The 12,561-nt window shown below is 36.2% G+C and overlaps 1 protein-coding gene across 1 annotated transcript in view; it reads left to right on the top strand.

The window, feature by feature from the left end:
- LOC149802584 (DNA-dependent protein kinase catalytic subunit-like) overlaps positions 1 to 12,561 on the top strand; it is a 407,613-nt gene that overhangs the window by 317,909 nt on the left and 77,143 nt on the right. The window contains exons 72-75 of the mRNA XM_089951857.1: positions 243 to 341; positions 3,128 to 3,236; positions 11,360 to 11,471; positions 11,978 to 12,173. Of these exons, the coding sequence (XP_089807983.1) occupies positions 243 to 341; positions 3,128 to 3,236; positions 11,360 to 11,471; positions 11,978 to 12,173 (516 nt within the window). The remainder of the gene's footprint in view (positions 1 to 242; positions 342 to 3,127; positions 3,237 to 11,359; positions 11,472 to 11,977; positions 12,174 to 12,561) is intronic.

The raw sequence follows: 12,561 nt of genomic DNA, 5'->3' as shown, positions 1-12,561 counted from the left end.
GTAAATAGTAGTTTTGAAAATTAACCTATATTTCCAAATTACATGATCAGATGGAAATAAAACACCAATTTATAGGTTATGTATGAAATTTATTTTGTTTCAGCCATATTTCAAGCTCTGTTTTGATTGATAATTTTAAATGAAAAGCTTCCTTTTGGACAGTTGAGGCAAAAATCACAAAATATGGTTGCGTGTACTTGCAGAAACTTTTTTGTGATAAATTTCCATTTGTGTAATTACAGAATCGCTACAGCCAGGACCTGGCACTGATGTATGTATGGCAAGAGGATTATGACAGGGCTCGACATTATGCCAATATGGCCCTTGCCAGTTTTCAGCAGGTAACAAGATCTACCATATGGCAACTATAGTTTGAAAGGGCGTTACAAGATCTACCGAATGGCAACTTTAGTTTAAAGGGGGAAAGGCAGGGGAGGGGGGTAACAATTTTTACCATAATAGCAACTATAGTTTGGGAGGTGGCAGGTAACAAGATCTGCCAAATAGCAACTATGGGGGGGGGGCAAGTAACAAGATCTACCAAACAGCAGATATAGTTTGATGGAGGGAGGCAGCTAGGCACCTTCATTTGGTTTCATCTTGACATCCATCCTGAGAAATTTTGAGCATTTAGGTGGCATCTACCTGATATAGGCAAATAAAGGTTATATTTATCCATATGTCGATGCCTTAGTTTTGCTTCTTGGAATGATTTTTAGATTTTTTTGTTTCTCTGACTCCTTGACAAAAACTTTTACTGGTGAAAACTTAATAGCACAATTTCACAGAAATCACATAACCTAGGCAGATGCGATTTTGTATGAATTTGTTTTACATTTTGATGACCAGGCCACAATTTCAATGATACAAATGTTCACTTATGTCTAGACATAGGTAGTTTCACTGGTAACTTTTAAGTCAGACTTAAGTTTCAGCCAATTAGATCGTTGGATGCTAAACTTCGAGTTAAGTCTAGACTGAAGTTGTATTGTTTGATTGCTGTGAGCTTTAAGATGAGGTTTGCAGACTTTCTGGAAATGTATTTTTATTTGGTGTACAGCATATGTGTTCTTCAGATTTACACGTTTGTAATTAGAACAATGTCCATGAGATCAACTTGTCCGATGCCACTTTTTATAATTTTCTGATGTTTCTAGCTGTGGTATAGAAAAACAACAAAACAAGCTTCATCTCAGCTGTGTACAGTCTGCACAAGTAACCAGTTAGGATCTGATTTAAATTGATGCAGTACTGATAATAGATGGTATCAGAGAGATGTTGCTTATAAACATTGTTGGAACAGATTTGATAAAATGGATTAATAGAAGACAGTTAGACTTGCTGTTTGGGTACATAGATCTTTCCCGAAAACTAGTTTCAACCTATGCAGAATGTAGAATAAAAATGTAGCAGACCATCTGCCTTTCATGTGGATACTGTACAGTACTTTTCATCATGGTCATTAATGCCAGAAAATGTTTTACTTTGTTTTTGCACAAGACACTAACTCTAGTGGCTTTGATATGATATAACCAGTAATGTGTTGTTGTGCCATTAAAACAGTGAACCAGTCATTTTCATACAAATAGTTGATAGAACAACAGCTAAAGGAGGCTTTTCAGATTTATCCGTACACTGCATTGATGTTGGCAATTCAAAATATTAGTTAAGACTGATCCTTAATTATACAAGGAAGGCACTTAATTATTGGTTAATGGATCTATTTTAAAAAATCTTTATGCGGTATATTGAACAGACTAGTTAAAATTGTATGGGTTGTGGAATCCTCAATCCACACCCCCTGCCATCCACATTTATTTTTTAATAGCCTTCAGGGAGAACAAAATTGTGAAGAGGCAAATTAAGATATCATCAACATTTTGCTAATTTTTTATGAGGTAATAAACTTCGTACTGTGTGAACCTTGCTGACTTAAATACTTATATGCATGCTCTTGATCCAGATAATCACTTTGTGGTAACATATTTGCAATATAAAGCCATTAAACCATTCCATATTTGTCATGCCTAAATGATAAACCTGTGAACCACCACCTAATAATATTGCCAGACAAACATGTTCAAGCATTGGAATATTGTAAGTGTTGTTTAAATTCCTTTGAAGTCTGACATGTGTTATTTTAATAGCATTGAAGTATTACAAGTGTAATTTAAATGCCATTGAAGAATTACAAGTGTGATTTAAATACCACTGAAGTCTGACAAGTTTAGCTTAAATACTGTTGAAGTATTACAAGTGTAATTTAAATACCATTGAATTATGACGTGTTATTTAAATACCACTGAAGCATGACATGTGTTATTTAAATACCACTGAAGTATTTTACATGTGTTATTTAAATACCATTTAAGTATTGCAAGTGTTATTTAAATACCTTTGAAGTCTGACATGTTATTTAAATACCATTGAAGTATTAAAAGTGTTATTTAAATACCATGAAAGTATTACAAGTGTTATTTAAATACCATTGAAGTATTACAAGTGTAATTTAAATACCATTGAAGTATGACAGGTGTTATTTAAATACCATCAAAGTATTACAAGTGTTATTTAAATACCATTAAAGTATTATAAGTGTTATTTAAATGCCATTGAAGTCTGACATGTTATTTAAATGCCATTAAAGTATTATAAGTGTTATTTAAATACCATTAAAATATTATAGGTGTTATTTAAACACAGTTGAAGTATGACGTGTTATTTACATACCATCAAAGTATTACAAGTGTTTTTAAATACCATTAAAGTATTATAAGTGTTATTTAAATACCATTGAAGTATTACAAGTGTAATTTAAATACAGTTAAGGTATTATAAGTGTTATTTAAATACCACTGAAGTATTACAAGTGTAATTTAAATACAGTTAAGGTATTACAAGTGTTATTTAAATACCATTGAAGTATTATAAGTGTGAGTTTAATTCTGTTGAAGTCTGACAAGTGTAATTTATGTGCTGTCTTTGTGTAAACTAATTATCAGCACATTTCAGCGTAAGTGATATAAAATGCATAATGATGCAAAAAGACACCAGACATAGAAACTGTTAAAGAATTTTCATTAATTGCATATGTAATGAGCACTCGTGTTCGATGCTATTTTTTCAGGAGTGGAGTAGCACAGATAACCTGATGGTATCAAGCAGAGTTGCTTCCCTTCAGAGTCTGCAGCCTTTGATTGAACTTCACGAGTTTCTGAAGTTTATTGCCAATGAAAGTAAGCATTACTTGTAATAAAGCTTTTGTTAGCTTGATGGGCCATAGGGCTGATTGTATTAAAACTTCCAAGATTAAAGATGGAGATGTATAATTTAATTATGGACAGTGCAGGTGACAGTTTAATTCTGAGAGACAATTTTTGTCAGAAGAACAATTGCCACCCATCATAACAAAAACGCATAGTGATTTAGAAAGTCAGATATGTGACATTTTCCATGAAATAGGATATTATGTATTTGTTTGCTTCATTCTCACACTTGAGCAAATATGAAGCAGAATTTCTGTAGAAACACAACTTCTCCTTTGAATACGTTCCCTGATCACATTGATATTAGGGGATATAAGCCTCCTACCTCCAAATCCAGCCCTAATAAAAAATTAATATTTTGTCTTTTCTGTCTATAGCATATAGACAGGGGACAATAACTCTTACCCATTATCTCCCCTTGCCAACACCAGGTGTAGCCAGTTTTTAAGCTTTACTTCCATACAGCAGAATTGCAAAAGACATCTCTCATCAATTCAAGCCAAATATGTGTTCAGTTTGAATCATCCATACAGGATTATGGATTCATTCCAAAAACTTTGGTAAATATTATTATTTGTATTTTGTGAAAAATTTATGACATTTTTTAATTTCTCAGAGACTTGGTGAATTTTGGATCACATGGTACAACACACTATCACTAATGCATTTTGTTATTCAAGGTTTTGAACACACTGCTTATTGCATGCTCAACCAGTTAGTAACCTTGCTTCTCACCAGGCCTATGGCTTTATCTTTCTACTATTATGGAGATCTTAATGATAGGTATGTCCGTCCTACCATGCTATGGCTACATACAATTGCGATTATGGGGACCTTAGTAATAGATCTGTCTTTCCTATCTTGCTACTGCTATATACAATTGCAATTATGGGGACCTTAGTAACAGATGTCTTTCCCACCTTGCTACCACTATATACAATTGCAATTATGGGGACCTTAGTAACAGATCTGTCTTTCCCATCTTGCTACCACTATATACAATTGCGATTATGGGGACCTTAGTAATAGATCTATCTTTCCCACCTTGCTACCACTATATACAATTGCAATTATGGGGACCTTAGTAATAGATCTGTCTTTCCCACCTTGCTACTGCTACATACAATTGCGATTATTGGGACCTTAGTAATAGATCTGTCTTTCCCGTCTTGCTACCACTATATACAATTGCGATTATGGGGACCTTATTAATAGATCTGTCTTTCCCACCTTGCTACTGCTATATACAATTGCGATTATGGGGACCTTAGTAATAGATCTGTCTTTCCCATCTTGCTACCACTATATACAATTATTATTAAGGAGATTTTAATGATAGATCTGTCCATCCTACCATGCTGTGGCTATATACAATTATGATTAGAGGGATCTTAATGAGAGGCCCATCTGTCTCGCTGGGCGTATAGCAACACAAGCCTATTATATGTGGGATTTTAGTGATAAATCTGTCAATCCTACCAGGCTGTGACTATGTACAATTATAGGGATCTTCATGACAGATCTGTCCATCCTACCATGCTGTGGCTATATACAATGATGAGGATCTCAGTGATAGATCTGTCCATCATGCCAGGTCTGTGGATTCTTCACTGTACATTTATAGATATCTTGATGATAAATCTGTCTATCACAGCATGCTATGGCTACATATAATTATGATTATGAGGTTCTTAGTGATAGATCCATATGTTTTGCTGGGCATAAGGCTACCCAAATGTATTATGACAGGGATTTTAGTGATTGATCCATCTAGTCCACCTTTGGCACAGCCTTAACCATGCTGACCATACTCCTGGCAAACCATCCATCCATCCTGATACAACAGAATCATCTGTTGGAGCTAGCTTGTCCTATATTCATTGCTTACCTTCAGGATATTAGCCTTGAATGATATAGAGACGATGGCTTTGCATCATCATGGAATGGTTTATCCCAAAATGGAAGCAGCACATGAGCAGACACCATGTGAAGATAACTCCAGAGCAATAGCCCCACCCTAATCTGACTATAGGAGTTTAATTTTAAGGCCAGCCATTGAGGAGATATACAGGGTGTTGCTGACTTTGGAATGTCCTCCACCCCCAGCCTTCATGCATGATGATAAGTCAAAGCATTGGTCAGCATCCTTCCAGCTGCTTCCCAAGTCAACAAAATTCAAGGAGTTTAAATATAGGCTGTCTGGATGTGTATGTGACCTGTGGAGTTTTAAGGCTTCCTTTTTTCAAGAGCCAAGTACCAGAAACATTTTCATCGTGCTGATACTAGACGTATTCCACTGCCTATCATACTGAACTCCTGGAGTTAGAAAGTTAGTGGTGGTTAACACTTTATTATAAAGTTGATAAAAATGTGTTTCTCACCACATCAAAATCGGGTAACCAACACATCTGATAGTAGAAATCCTGAATTCTTTGGGTTATTAACAGAGCAGCTCAGTGGCGAATGTGTTGATTGCCTCAGTCCAACTTGACGTGATGTGATGTGATGCTGTTTGCACTCCACATTGCCAAAGCTGCATCATGCTCTGGTGGTAAGGATGGCTTTATTTGACTTGCCTTTGCTGTTTGGGGGCCAGTTGAAGAGGCAGGCAGCTCAAGAACTACCCATCCAACCATATTGTTTAAAAAACCAGCCTTCTTTCCCATAAGGCAGAATCATAGGTGAGTCAAGCAATAGGGATCTTTTATGTCCTAAGTGCCATTCAGATCTCAAATTTATACCAGCAAACCCAGTCTTGGGGGCACCCATACAGGGAGGTTAGAAACCAAGTTTCTCCATCCATGCCTTCTGTCACTGCTGCTGACCTAACACCCCCACTGCCTGCAGACAGTCTGTAAGGGGTGCCAGACTCTTTGCAATTCTGATCACATTGAATCAATCTATTTCTGCCAACGAATGGGTGATTCAAGTCATTTTGGAGAGGCTTTGATTTTGTTTATCCATCCCTTCCACTTTCTTCCCCTTCCCTTCTAATGGATGTGCGGTCAGATCAGAAGAAGGACAATATTCTTCAGCTGGAGATACAATAACTCATCTGCAAACAGGTGGTGGAGATTGCGTAAAAACCAGTCTCAGAGGTTCTGTTCACAGCTGTTCCTTACCAAAAAGGCTAACAAGCTGAGGTTGGTCAAATACTTGTCACCTCAGTGAATTCATTATTCTACTGAAGTTCAAGATGGAGTAGGCTAGGTCTGTCCAACTCTCCATCTGATGGGACGTGTATGACATCAGTCTCAATCTTACAGATGCCTACTTTCATGTCCCTATTCACCACATTGCAAAAGTTTCTTCAATTTACTTACAGCAACAAAGTTTACCAATTTTGAGTCCTCTGTTCTGTTTAAATGTCTATGTCTTCACCAGATTATGGATTGCTTCATCACACTGCTCTGGCCAACTTTGCCTGTGGCAATGGCAGCCTATCTGGTCAATCTCCTCCAGAAATAATATTGTATGTTCTATCCTTCTCAAGGACAGAAATGATCTTCTGTCCCTTAGTTTTCTCATGAAAAATCAGAATGTCACCCATTCCAGTGTTTTGTCCACCTGGGTATGGAGCTTATAACCAGTTTCAATCATCTACTACACCTTCTTGTCCATGTCATACAGATCGTCAAACTCAAAGGGTAAGTTTCCTACAGAATGGGGTTTTCAGTGAAAGGTTTGTTCCAACTCCTTGCGTTAGTGTGGCAGTAGATTTGTTCTGCCTTTATATGCACCCATTACAAATTACTCTGCGATGCCTTTTTTCCAAATACTCAATCAAAAGGTCAGTATTATAATATCTAACTCAACAAACCAAAATGCTAGGCACTATTAAGAACTATATTCCTTTTCGATTAATAATGCTAATGATACTAATGTAAAAATATTAAACAAAGTCAGAAAAACATGATGCAGTTCACTATATTGTAATACATTAATGGTATTATGAATGGAGTTTAGCATGCACAAATGTTGCCCAATTAATGTGTGAAGATTATTTTGTGTGAAACATTGAGCGGTGAGATGATGTTTGACCTACAAGACTTTGGCATATTAGAATATGTCATCTTTATCTGTCACTGAAAACATCTGCCATGTGTGAATTACTTCATCCATTCCTGAAAGTATGCCACCTACCCACCATTGTTTAAATCACCGTCTGCATCTCTTATAAATGTGTACCCTGTGTTTTATACTAAATGTGAGTATAAAACCTTTCTATGATCATCATAATGTCATGCTGTTGTCATGAATATTTATGAATTCGTCAAGGAATTCATTTAAAGACATCAACAGTTTTACAAGCCCTAGGACATCAGCATTAAGTGGAATGAAGTTTGCATTTTGTGTTCATATTGATTTTTCCATTCAGCTTGAACAGTTTACTTGGTTACCGCCATGGCTAGCCCTGGGAAGGACAAACATTGATTAGCTAATTAAGGTCATGTGATGCGAATATGAGTCTAAAAATATGAGTGCAGACAGTGCACTGGCAGATGCTGTCAGAGTGGAAAAGAATTTCGACCATGTATTCTAAAACCATCAATTATATATTTTTACATAACCGATATTAACTTTGGCTCTTTAAAATCTCAAAACTGAATCAGATTGTTATGAGAATATTTAAATAGATTTATTACATGATTGCTATTAAATTTAAATGCTTTATAATTATTGTATAATTATTTATAAAGCCGCTGCTATCTCCCACCACACTGCTCAAGTACGCTAGTACTAAAATAATTTTTTTCATTGAGATCTCACTACTATGTCAGAATGTGTTACAGTCAGTCTAATAAATTTAGCTGTTAATATACACAGGAATTTAATAAAAGAAATAATTTCACGATAATATGGTGTATTATAACATTGTCTTTTGGCATTTAGACAAACAAGTCTGCTCTATATTATCAAAAGTTGACAGTATTGTGACAGACACTGTGTTTATGTAAAGTCACTATGCGAGATTGAAAAGCATGTTATACTTCACCTTTATTATTTAATAAAAATCATTTTTACATCCTGAACTCTGATCTTTTTTATATAACACCCATAGTGTAACAATTTTTTGGGGGCCCCAAGTGGTCTAAAGCGCTCTCTGTTATGGATCACTGCCATCTCACCGCTGTCTGCGTGAGTTTGAGTCTAGGATTCAGCCACTGTGGGTATGTGAGAAAGCTTGCCAGTAGCTTCTCGTGGGTTGGTGGTTCTTTCTGGGGTTTTCTCGGGTTCTTCCTCCACCATTAATACTGGCTGCCATGCATAGCCTATCAAGTGCTGAAAAATGGCATTAAACTCCACAACAACAACAACAATATCTTGGACAAGGTTGATAATTCCTGAGTCAGTGGCATTACCACGGATGGCTCATTACAGGATTTCCTCTGGAGAGACCCTAGTCAGTAGCAATGGTATGTCCTGATACCATCATGGGGAACACAGTAGTTGCTGGACTTTGATACAATCAGTGGCAAATGTTGACCATGGGAACTGCCTTTTCACATCAGTTTCAAAATAAAATGAACTTTATCATAAATGCCATTCAATTATAGAAGGACTGGCTCTGTGAGGAATATGTTCTTGGCATTTTTGCAAGAATCTCTAACTGGTAGATTAATGATGACCCAAGACAATTATCTAAACTAAAAGGTCAAATAGTTCATGACCTGGTATGATTCCAGTCTGAAACTATCATATATATGATATTTTTATATAAACTGTGAGGGAAGAAAACATGCTGTTCAGAACTGTTATAAGAAGGATCTGCTTCAGATCTTGTTGATTCAGTCCTGGTAAAGAATTTAAAATATTTTTATGAAACATTTGCAAACGAATACATAGAAGAAAAAAGAAAGCAGCTTTATACAAGAAAAGTAGAATAGCCCTTCACCTAGAGAAAAGCAAAGGGATTTGCATGGCTTTTGCTAAAGATTCTAGGTTTGTCCACCAGGAGAAAAATAAAGGAAATTTGCATGGCGTCTGCCTAAAAGGTTTATCAGCCAGGAGAAATGTGATGGAAATTTGCATGGCTTCCACTAAAAGGTTTGTCTGCCAGGAGAAAAATGAAAAATTTCCATGGCCTCACCTGAAAAGGTTTGTCTGCCATGAAGAATGCTAAGGAAATTTACATGGCTTCTACTAAAAAGGTTTGTCTGCCAGGAGAAGGCTTAAAGAAAAGCTCAAAACTAAACTTAAAATGCATGTAGACAAAGTGGTTGTGATTTAGAGAAATCATACCTATAAATGGCACTTGTAAACAACTTGTTGATACTATATTTGTAAAGTTGTATATTGATAACAAGTGTATTAATGGGAAGAAACTGCACCAATGATCTAATTGTGCAGCATCATTAGTTTATGCATTGGACATGTTTGACAATCTAGCTTTTGAATCTCGTAAAGGATAAATTTTAAGTACCTATCTAGTAAGTACCTATAACAGGTTTTTGTTACTTTTGTAGAGTTTTGCATAAGAGTGTGTTTAAGAAAAGTATTTGTTGTTGTTGTGTGGTTTAACGCCATTTTTCAGCACACGATAGGCTATGCATGGTGGCCAATATTAATGGAGGAAGAACCACCTACCCATGAGAAGATTCTGGCAAGCTTTCTCACATACCCACATTGGCCGAATCCTAGACTCGAATCCACGCAATCAGAGGTGAGATGGCAGTGATCCGTAATGGTGAATGCTTTAGACCACTCAGCCACTCAGGGCCCCTGTTTAAGAAAAGAAAAAGAAAATGCTGCCAGGACGTTGTTCTTGTTGTTTTAGACAGCCTGAGAATCATATTAAACCCCTTATGTGGGTGAAGGGTTTTGCCATTCAGCCTCCACTAGGAGAGAACCCACAGACCAATGTAGCCTATTAAGTATTGAAACATTTTAGGATGCTCTTGCCAAGAATGGCACACACATAGCACAAGAACCCTTTCAGGAGATGACGCTGCATATGTAGTCTATAACATTTACTAAATATTGGGCCTGAGGGATACTAGTGAAGACAGTGAAATAAGATAAATTACTTCTTTATTCATGGATTCCATTTGCATTAGATTGCTTTGACTTGAAGTTTCAGCGTGTGGAAGATTACAAGGCAAGGAACGAGTTTATTACAATCCCCCATGAATCCACTTTAATTTAGGTAAAAATACATGCAAGATCTGGTAATAGAATGGATTCGGACACACCAGTCTTATATGTCATACAGGTATCATAGAGCTTGGTAAAACTAGATCAAGTAGAATACACTGAAACCCAAGCGATTAAAGCTACCAAAAGTAATTACATTGCAACAAACATGCATTGGAATAATACTAAAGAAAATTACTGACACTGAAGTGAATGGAAGATTGTATTTTTAGTCAGCATCATATGTATACCTGATATTTGGCATATCTGTGCCTCTAGTGTGAGTCAAGTTCAAAATTTTTACTGAGGTGGAAAGGTCAGGTATGGAAATACATACTTACCTAATAAACTGTATAGGAAGCTATCTCCAACCCCCAACCCCTTACTTTAATGTAATAAGGCATGCACCTAGGTAACCATGACAGCCACCCAAGAGCCAGTTGCTGCCAAAGATGCATGTCAAGCAACCAATCAGAAGGCAGAACACACCTTCTAAAAAATTATCAGAAATGCAGAGAAGATGCTGTTGTAACAGTGCAATGAATAATAAAGATTTATGATAAAATATACGTGGACATCCCTTGAAGTGGAATTGTAAATTACATTTAAAACATTATAAGTTTATATTAATGGCTAAAAATGAATAGCAAAGTGGAAATATGTTAATTCAGTGATGAAAGTAGAAAAATAATTATTCTCAACAATTGGCTTCATTACCATGTTTATTCAAGTCAAATAAAGAATATTAAATTTAGTTCTTATATTGCAAAATAGCAAACTGTCAGCATGCCATTACACTAACCCTTTCTCCTCCTGGCACCATGACCACCAATGGCCCTGGAACATATAGTAGTCATCACAGCAACCAGCTTATGCTTTTAATACATGAGCATATGTTTACCTTTGTGTCTGTTGTGTACATCATTGAGCAGATAGATAATTATTAAGATATTTTACAGGTAACTTCACATCACAGCATCCAGCCAAGGCACTGGCTAATTGGTGGCAGAAGAGATCAGCCCACCACCTTCTTGATCCTGTGGGAATCTGGGATGACATCATAACCAACAGGTTAGTACAGATGGTGCCTTCACCTAAAGTCAACTGAGGATTTGAAGAAATGATTGATTTTTTGGTCTAAAAGTCAAATGTCATTGCGACTTGACTGGAAAAAAACATTTTTAGCATGATACTCTTGTAGATGAAGTAATACTAATTACAGCCTCATCAATCTTTGCAGAAATATTACTTACCAGGATACAAAGTTTGGGGTCTAATGAGCTAAGGTAAAAGTTAATGTGAACCAGAGAATGGAATCCTTCTCCACATGAAAGTTTACATTGTACACCCAACTTCACTCGTGGAAAGCCTGTTTATTTCAGACTCATAAGATGGCAGGCAAAATTAAGACCAAAGATAAAAATGTGGCAAGTTCATTATGTATCCTTCTGGTGTTTTTTGTGTTGTTGCCTCATTGTCTTGCATATATGTAAAAATATCCAGATTATAAAATTAAAAGACCTTGAAGTTTTTCCAGCTTTGGACTGATATCAAATACAGTGAGATATTTGTTTCAGAAATGTATATCTGGAACACATTGGAGGCAGGCTGAAGAAGCAGGAGCTTCAGTCCCAGGACTCCATGGAAATCGAGGAAGAAGCAAATGACATATTCCAGGAAGTCAGACTTCAGCTGAAGCTCAACATGGCTGACAGCTGCAAGCAGCAGAACAACTTCAAACTTACACTCCGAATACTACAAGATACTTATAAAGTAAATTAAATTTTCTAAAACTTATTCTTTTTTGTGTAAAAATACAAGTTCTATCTGTTTACAGGAAGCTGTCTAGTGAATGCGTTATATGGTTTTTTGTTGGAAGAAAATTATAAAGATAAAAGAAACCACTAAACCTAGATGTATGACCATTGATCCTTACATTTGCTGGCTATCAGGATCATAATTCGACTGAAGTAGCTATGATACATGACTTGCAGTTTATGACGATGCTAACTTCAACATTCAGAGTGAGATAAATACTTGATGCATTGATCCCTGTTTCCTCGATGACATGTTGTCATCACTAGTCAACCAACAATAACTATTCATTCCCACTCCTTGATTGATCTGTCAAGAGAAACAAAGCTGCAGAACTCAATATGTA

The sequence above is a fragment of the Sinohyriopsis cumingii genome, chromosome 3 (genome assembly GCF_028554795.1).
Source record: "Sinohyriopsis cumingii isolate HCF-2022 chromosome 3, ASM2855479v2, whole genome shotgun sequence".
Classification (NCBI taxonomy): Eukaryota; Metazoa; Mollusca; class Bivalvia; order Unionida; family Unionidae; genus Sinohyriopsis; species Sinohyriopsis cumingii.
Note: the sequence above shows the minus strand (reverse complement) of the source record. Positions and strands in the feature narration are given on the sequence as shown.